The sequence below is a fragment of the Microsporum canis genome, genomic scaffold (assembly GCF_000151145.1).
Source record: "Microsporum canis CBS 113480 supercont1.6 genomic scaffold, whole genome shotgun sequence".
NCBI classification, from domain to species: Eukaryota; Fungi; Ascomycota; class Eurotiomycetes; order Onygenales; family Arthrodermataceae; genus Microsporum; species Microsporum canis.
Genome location: NW_003299164.1, coordinates 206534 through 215428, shown reverse-complemented (window position 1 = coordinate 215428; position 8895 = coordinate 206534). Strand labels below are relative to the sequence as shown.

Sequence of the window (8895 nt, the reverse complement as noted above, 5' to 3'; positions counted from 1 at the left end):
TTAAGGTGAAAGTCTTGTATGTTATCAACAATATTCTGACAAGCTATTCACTGACTTAACCTGGTGATACGTGTCAGTGGCAATTCCGCCTTGAACTTGGCTGGGTCCCGGAGGAGTGGCAGGAGAAGTCATTGCAGGAGAAGTAGTCATTGAAGTCTTTGATACTGTCGTTGAAGTAGTGGTTGAAGTAGTCATTGAAGTAGTGGTTGAAGTAGTCATTGAAGTAGTCGTTGAAGTAGTGGTTGAAGTGGTCCTTGACGATGGCGTTGAGGATGTCGTCACAGAGCTAGGCTCAGCTCCTGCCCATAAAATACAGTATTGCCTGCCGACAACAAGAGCATTGCAGTCTACACCAGCGTTCCACTGAATAAACTGGCTTACATTGATTCCCCAGTCAGAGGCTAATGACTGACATGTGTCACCAGTTGCCGCCGGTGACATAAAAGAGCAGGCACGCGGACGTAGAGCGGCTGCACTGGTATTGCTGACGCCGAAAAGGACGATGGCACTTAGGATAAGTTGAGTGCTGACCATGGTTGCAACGCTAGTGGCGATGGAAATGGCAGAGGACAGAAAATTAACTGGCAAAGGGGGCAAACTTTTAAACAGTCTTCTTAACCCAGCGATGGGGTTCCCTACTCTTTATAGACGGCGTCATTTTCCCTGTTCCTAATACACAGCATTAAACCACTTCTAGTAGGCATAGTAGAATAAAACTCCGGTGTCAAGCGCATTAACTCGCCGGGAACCTCAGAATCTTACAAGGTAGGTACAAAACGTTTTTGGATCTAATTGCTTTAGGGTCTGTAAAGAATAACGAGTTAGTATTGCACACGAGGCCAAATGGATGGAGATAATCACTCTTGGGATGGAGGGCCGTCTTACTTGTTCTAGGGTAGTAATGGAAGGAACTGCGTCCTGGATATGGGAAGATGAATGCGAGTCCAGTAACAAATTGTTCCTTTTTCTGGTTGGACACAAGCTTGCCATCGGAGAGTTCGTCATTGGTAAAATCCATTTTCCTAGCTACACTCGGGCATTAAAACCCAAGGGCGTACCGAACGTTGTCGAGTTTTGGTTCGAGGCTGTGACCATGGAGGAATTAATAGGTAGTCTCTATAGGCTCCGCAGGGGTAGACAGGGGAACCCCTGTAGACTACTATATGTATGAATGCTGGCTACTTCTATTACATATTCAGGGGTATAACCTCCCGGGCGTCGCGGAACTACCTATTCAAGCCTTAATAGGAGCGAATGAAGAGTGCCTGCAGCTGTCCTTTAGGCCCCTGTATCTACCCCTATAGCTATATATGCATATTGTATATGCGTATGTAGGTATGACATGACATGACGTGACATTAAGATATGCACGTTAGTAGCGGCGAAATCGCAAGCGCGAGCCGAACAGCCAATCGCCATGAAGCGCTGTAGTATATCGGGACGCCCGTGCATTTTTTTGGGTAAGCGCGCCAAGAGCGAATCAACCACCTACAACGTCCTGCAGTTTGCCCTACTCCGGACACTCTCCACTTCACCAACATCTTTCATCCCCTTGTCTGTTTCTATCTCTCATTCGCCTTCTCTTATCTGAGCCATGTGCTGTAATAATTGGTGGTTAAGCACGCCTCCGTGTTTTAAAAATTCCCTCTCGCAGGTCACGCTTTTTTACGCTCTTTACTCGATATAAAATGTTGTATGCTAGCGCTCTGAGAAGCAAACGCCTAAACTACACCCCGATCACAGGCGGCATACGAAAATTCTGACATGCTTCTACTGCACATACTCATGCTCCTCCTGCCCCTCGTGGCAGGGGACTCGGATATCGACTACCTTGAACCCAACCCTAGACTTCTTGACGGCCTCGAATTCTCCCTTGTCTTCCCGCGCAACGAGACCTACGCGCCGACGCAGTACTTTCCAATTGTTATAGCCGTACGAAATCCGATCGATGTTTGGCCGCTGGGTTTGCATTTGAAGACGGTCATATGGCCTCACGACGAAGAAGTACCACCGATCGATAGCGAGTACACTTTTCCGCTCGAGGGTTACACTTCTGGCTCATCGCCTACATCGTCTCCTTACTTCTTCGCTATAAATGGTACAAACCTCACCAACGGCACAACCGGTACATTTACCCTCCTATGGTACTTTATACTGCAACATACTTGTAGTGAGGGCGTGCCGCGGTCTGATCCAGTAGAGAAGACATGTATGTCGGGCACCCTTCGTGTGAAGTTCACCACAGCTCATGGCGCGCCACTTCCCGACATTGAGGCGGCTGTTGATCGCTGTTCGAATAGCACCGCTTTTCTCAAGCCCTACGGTCTCCGGGAGTATGGCAACTGTCCTTACGTGAACAGCTCTGGCACCCCACTACCACCGGTGGCAGACCCGTGTCTTGTGAAGCCATTTGCAAAAGAGTTGGCAGCGAATGTCTCAGCAGCCATGTTGGAATTGATGGGGTGTCCTGATGGGGAATGGCAGACCATTAAGCAACCCTGCCCACCTAAGGAAACAAAGAAGAGCGGAGGATTACGGAGCACAACGGGTCTCGGGGTGGCGTGGATCCTGCTGCTCGCGACATTAATATGTGCGGTTCTATAATTATATATGTAGGCATACTGATGCCGGCAGTCCCACACATAAGGCATACTCGTATTATCTGTTTGGGTTATATGCTGTGTTCCTATAATAGACTATATGAAGTGTCTACTAACTATTCCCCTCATACCTATTGAATGTTTTTAAATCTATGCCGCTCTAACTAGCGGCTGAGATTATGTTTTGAACACTTACATAGTAGCACTTTTATGGCCAATCAGGTGGATCAGACCCGTCTATGCAGTTGGTTAACTAGTTGATGAGGCATGCGTGTGAGTGCATATCTTGACTCTGGGTTGAACTTGCAATGACCAGGTCAGGATGATATTTGAATTCTCCTTTGAGTACTCATAACTGAGTCTTACCCACCGACAAATTTAAATACAGGTCTCGGATATCAAAGAGTTGAAAAAGGGGAATTATCTGTTTGAGATGCTGATACCTCCGAAGGCCGTTTAATGCTATTTGCCGCAATACGCCGCTGAGACTAAACATGCTGTGATATTTGAATGCCTGGCCGGTGACCTAACGGGCTGGTGCATAGTCTGCTAGGGAATGGGCCAATCAACTAATCGATCCGGCGCAGGTATTAGAATACAAACGGAAGATATGACCTCCGTCGAATGAGGGAAGACATGCAGCGGGTTGTCAATGGCCTCCATAGTGTCATAATATACCATCTAGCTGGTAACGATACCCCTGACAGTCCGCCAGCAGTCTGCCTGGAGCAAAAAATATCTGCCTTTGCTTTGGATATAAAAGGGATGCCAATAAGCTGGATATGTTAATTCTGTCTACAATCATTTCACCTTTTCCCGACAAGACCTTGGATACTTACATACCTGGGAACTATGGTACGCCTTAGCCTTGGGCTCCCCTTAGCGGGCTTGCTCACTTCTACTTTTGCCACCGTTACTCTTCCCATGCGAGACCTTCCACCATTGTCAGGACAAACATGCCCGGAATCATGCCATGAAGCTGGTTATATGCCATCAAACTGGACGGTGGTCGCTGAATTCGACCAGCTCAAGGCTTGCCCTCGGCCTATCCTTATGGACTTCTCCCTTGACATCCCTGTGTCTGAGAAACAGATTATCCGTACTTGTGACACCTGGGGCACATACTACTATTATACTCCCGCACCGAGTTTTGGCATTCCATCCGAGAACGAGCAAGACCATGTTATCCCGCACTTGGCTTTGTCTGCTGCCGGCAATAATTCCCAGGGAATGAGAGCTCGTTATCAGGCGGTCACCGCTGTCAAGAAGATCCAGAGCCATCTACAACGCTCTGCGGAATGGAACAGAACGATTCTATTCGGTGCCTTTGGGGGTGCGACAGTGGGTGTTTACATTGGCGAAAACATGCAAAATCCTAGCGTGGCCGACTCCCTATTGAAGCCATTCATGGAGAAGATCATGTCAGTTGGCATTGAGTCATCCAAAGCTGCCCTTCTCCAGGTTTGCGGAAATAATAGAACCGGCGATAACACTTTTGGAATCATTGCAGCCTCAAACAAAGGTCTTAGCACCGCTCAAGCTGCCGTCAAGCAATGGGCTAACGCAACATGCGTCGACACATCAAGCTATACGGAATCATCTACCCTAAATGGTACCGTCATCCGCATCCACAAGCCAGTCCCTGTGCTTGTTCCTTCAAATACAACAACAACAAACTTGACAACAAGAGCTATACACATGCCAATCTTGAATGCCCGCGGTGACTGTCGCGCTATTGGTGTCATCTCTGGAGACAGCTGTGGCGCCCTTGCAACGCGATGCGGCATATCCCCAAGTGACTTCACCAAGTATAATAACAACCCCAAGCTATGCTCTAGTCTTACACCCGGCCAGCATGTATGCTGCTCTTCAGGCACCCTGCCTGACTTTAGGCCGAAGCCCAACTCTGACGGTTCATGCGCTGTCTATGAGACTAAGTCTGGAGATAACTGCGCTACTATTGCCGCCGCCAACAGCTTGAAGAAAGAAGACCTGGAAACCTTGAACAAGCGGACTTGGGGTATGCTTCCTCCAACCACTGCTACTATCCTATGGCTAACTCTTTCTCTCTAGGTTGGGCGGGCTGCGACAGTCTCTGGGTGGGTGTCAAGATGTGCCTCAGCAAAGGCGATCCGCCTATGCCAGCCCCAATTGCAAATGCCATATGTGGCCCGCAGAAACCTGGCACACCAATACCTCCAAAGGGCGCCAATATCTCAGAGTTGAACCCATGTCCCCTCAACACTTGTTGCAACATTGTGAGTTATATTTATTGAGCCCCTTCTTGGGGAGCAAAATAGGCCCCCTATACAGCCCTATGCTTTTGAAACTGACATGCAACGAACCACAGTGGGGCCAGTGTGGTACGACGGAAGATTTCTGCATTGATACTCGCGGGGATGGGGCACCGGGTACGGCAAAAAAAGGCACCTACGGCTGTATATCCAACTGCGGTATGGATATCGTTAAAGGTGACCCCCCGGCACAGTTCATCAAGCTTGGGTATTTCGAGGCCTTCAACTTGGGCAGGGAGTGCCTGAATATGGACGTCCGTCAAATTGACTCGTCTTACACTCATGTTCACTTTGCCTTTGCTGTTCTTACGGATGACTTTGAAGTCTACCTAGAAGACGAGTATCAGAAGTATCAATTCGAACAGTTCAAGAAGATACGCAGCTTCAAGCGAATCTTGTCCTTTGGAGGCTGGGCCTTTTCTGCTGAACTGCCACACTATCAAGTTTTCCGGAACGGTGTGAAGACAGCAAATAGGGAGAAACTAGCTTCCAACATCGCTAAGTTCATCAACGATAACGGCCTAGATGGTGTCGATATTGACTGGGAATATCCTGGGGTAGGCACTAATCTCAATCTTCTAACCTAAGATCCGTCACCTTCAAAGATACTAACACTTAGCACCATTTTATGACTAGGCACCTGATATACCTGGTATTCCGCCACCAGATGACGCTTATGAGGGTATCGCGTACGCTGCATTCTTAAGTATCCTTAAATCCAAGCTCAACTCAGGAAAATCCTTGTCAATTGCTGCACCAGCATCTTATTGGTATCTTAAGCAATTCCCCATCAAGGGCATCTCTAGAATTGTCGACTATATCGTCTACATGACGTATGACCTACACGGCCAATGGGACTCCGGTAGTAAGTGGGCAAATCCTGGATGCCCATCCGGAAACTGCCTACGAAGCCATATCAACCTAACGGAAACAATTAGCGCTCTTGTATGTGCTTTAACTTCCCCTTGACCATCAGTAATGCTGACACGTTTTCTAAGTCTTTGATTACGAAAGCTGGCGTTCCGTCTAGCAAGATTATTGTTGGTGTCGCGAGTTATGGGCGCAGCTTTCGAATGGCTGATCCGTCATGTACTGGGCCAACTTGTACGTTCACTGGCGAATCGATGAAGGGCAGATGCACGGCGACATCCGGCTATATCAGTAACGCCGAGATCAGGGAGATCGCTACTGGCTCTATCTCACCCCGATCCTTAAGCCATGGCAACGATAGTAGTGTCGAAATCAGAGACATCTCCGCTAGCGCAAATACCTGGTATGATAAAGATAGCGACAGCAACATCATGACCTATGGCGATAACTGGGTGGCATATATGGTTGAAAGCGTCCGTGCCCGCCGGGCCAACATATACAAGGGTTACAACATGGGCGGCACTACCAACTGGGCTGTCGACCTTGATAAATTTCAAGACCCGCCTAGCCTGATAGAAGGCTCCGATGTGAAATTGAGCTGGCAGCAGATAAAGCAAAATATTAAAAAGACTGGTGATGCGGCAGCTTGTGACAAGGAGTCTCGAACTGGCACTTGGGTTACCCGTGAGTGCACCGAAGAGTTCGTGGCCAGCAGACTAGATTATACATCTCAGGAGAGATGGGAAGGTCTCGAATGTAGTGCAGCCTGGAATGATACACTGATCAGGTGGCAATTTTGTGATCGGCCTAGTTCAGTATCATTCAGTAGTTCTGTTTCGAATTTCCTGAAACACGAAGAGAGCGCAGTAAGTCACTATTTCACCAGATATCTTGAGGTTGTAAACTAACAGCAGACCTTAGACATGCAATAACCTGGCATTAGTTGACAACTGCAGCCCTGATGCTAAATGTGATCCTCATCACTCGTCCTCGGATAAAAAAGAGGACTGGACTGGGGCGTGCTCATACCTGGTCTGGAATTCATTTGCACAGGTCCATGTTGTACGTATTTTCCTATCATTTTATTCTTATATGCCTTTGGGGTTCGCAGCACCTTCGAAGCGCCAGAGGCAACCTTTGAAGTAGAACCATATAAACTAACAAAAGCGTTCTCAGTTGATAAAAAATTATCAGTACTCCCTAAAGGAAGCCGCCATTCAGGTTCAAAATAAAAAGAACGAGTTTGTGGATACATTTGCTCCTGAGGGACACCGGCCTGACGTCCCCCTCTGGCTTAACACGCTCCTTACCGTTCTTCTAATTCCATCTACGACTCTGGGCACGGCTTTCTGGAAAGGAGGTTAGTATAGATACAATGTCAAGAGTGATTTTAATAAAATATCAGTAACTGGTTTGGCTAACTGGAGAAACAGCACTCAGGAACTTGGCTTTTTTTCAGACTAGGCCACTTCGCCTAGACCTACTAAAAGATACCTCACAAGCTTTGGTCTCTGCAGGCTATACAATTTCTAAAAGCTTCATTGAGTTCGTTCTTCTTGACCCCCTTTGATGCTTGTTAAAACAGCCAACTGATGGTAATAACGTATACTCTAGGAAAGAAACAGTAAAAGAGGTCACTTTCAACACGCTCTATGATAGCCTAATCGGGAAATGGACCGAACAGATTGATACACTGGTAAAGGAATTATTCGATGGCTCTGACGAGCATATTAAGCAGCTTAGCAAGATCATCATGGACGGCAAAATGATTGAAGGCAAACACGACGCTGTACCGGATCCGGACGCCGATCACACAGCCTCCTTTCTAGAGCAGAAACTAGCAGAACGAGCCTTCTACGCAGCTGCTATTCCAAATGTGTGGAAAATGCGACAGCCATACGCCAGCTATCCCGTTATTCTTGATTTTGGCCCCGACTGCAACCGGGATATCGGCTCAGACCAGTATTTCAAGAGCGGACAGGACTACAACCAGGGCTGGATTTGCCTCGACGGGCATAACTATATACTTGCCTCCACCTTTGAGCGCGACAACGATGGACCCAACTGTTCACGTAAGTTCATTTCTCCCGTTTAATCATGGCCACTGCTCCCAAAAAATGCCCTCACTGGTAGAACGTTGAAAGCGTGGTTTACTGGGCAAACATAACACGTTGTTGTATTAATGCTAACTTCGTGGTTAACAGCTGAGTATTATGATTGGTGCAACAATATCGATCAGCGATTCCTCTTTTCCCTACCAGGGTTGGATAAAATCCGGAAACCTGATCCCAAATTTGGCAAGGTGACGGTAGAGGACCTCGTTGCTGGGTAAGCACCCTTAGTCTCGTTTTCGCCCTTAATATTTCTTTTACAAGAACTAACGAGTTCTCAGGTCTGTGAATACATGGAAACGCGCTGGTAAATTGAACATCATAGATGGTAGCCCTGGAGGTGTCAATCCTGTCAACAAAGACGATTTTGTTGATCTTTGGGATAATGACATCCGCGCCCCGGGGATGATTCGTATTCCTGTTTGCAGTGTGGAGGAAGCTAGCTTTTTGGCCCAGGACGGTACAGGACACGGCCTCCCAGATGGAGACCGCCCGAGCTTTCCTTGTTTGAGAGACCCTAATAAGAGGTATGAGAGTACCTTTTATTCGTGGCCCTCCAATTGATAACTGCAGTAACTAGCTAGTCCTCTCACTCATTAACATGCACAAATCACATTTCCTTTGTTGATATTACCTATCTACATTTTCATCATAGGAGGTGTTTCATTGGATGCCGCCTAATGTCCCAGAGGGCGTCTTTCAGTCAGCTGCAATCTTTGGCTCGACAGTCGTCCAAAGCAAGGAGTAGGGGACCTAGCTATCATCGTTGAGGGCTTAGCACTGTATAGCGTCTTTATGGAATCATATTTACCATCAAAGCATGAGCGAAGGTGATCTTGATTATATATTTAAAGCTGTTGGCATGAGTGAAGTATGCGCCTACGTACCCGCTATAAAGATTTATATTTGAACATTATATAGGTTGTAGGCCAATCCCTATCCCATGGCGCCCTAAAATTATATATATACAAATAAATATTAAAAACTCGGGGGTATCACGAATCGATCAATCACCTGGTA

The 8895-nt window shown here is 47.3% G+C and overlaps 3 protein-coding genes across 3 annotated transcripts in view; 2 read left to right on the top strand and 1 right to left on the bottom strand.

Moving 5' to 3' along the window:
• MCYG_06208 (LysM domain-containing protein) overlaps positions 1–1018 on the bottom strand; it is a gene marked incomplete at both ends in the record, with an annotated part of 1553 nt that extends 535 nt beyond the window's left edge. The window contains 4 exons of the mRNA XM_002844198.1: positions 97–286; positions 382–581; positions 763–804; positions 886–1018. Of these exons, the coding sequence (XP_002844244.1) occupies positions 97–286; positions 382–581; positions 763–804; positions 886–1018 (565 nt within the window). The remainder of the gene's footprint in view (positions 1–96; positions 287–381; positions 582–762; positions 805–885) is intronic.
• A 746-nt stretch (positions 1019–1764) lies between these two features.
• MCYG_06207 (uncharacterized protein) lies at positions 1765–2604 on the top strand (the record flags this gene model as incomplete). The annotated part of the gene is made up of 1 exon (XM_002844197.1): positions 1765–2604. The coding sequence occupies one exon, from the start codon at positions 1765–1767 to the stop codon at positions 2602–2604; it is 840 nt and encodes a 279-aa protein (XP_002844243.1).
• An 848-nt stretch (positions 2605–3452) lies between these two features.
• On the top strand, positions 3453–8830 carry MCYG_06206 (chitinase; the record flags this gene model as incomplete). Its single annotated transcript, XM_002844196.1, has 14 exons — positions 3453–4620; positions 4674–4858; positions 4951–5451; positions 5531–5759; positions 5833–5839; positions 6057–6448; positions 6708–6826; positions 6941–7124; positions 7198–7309; positions 7379–7836; positions 7969–8092; positions 8157–8402; positions 8695–8746; positions 8804–8830. 14 exons carry the CDS (start codon positions 3453–3455, stop codon positions 8828–8830), a joined length of 3804 nt encoding a protein of 1267 aa, XP_002844242.1.
• Positions 8831–8895: the final 65 nt, after the last annotated feature.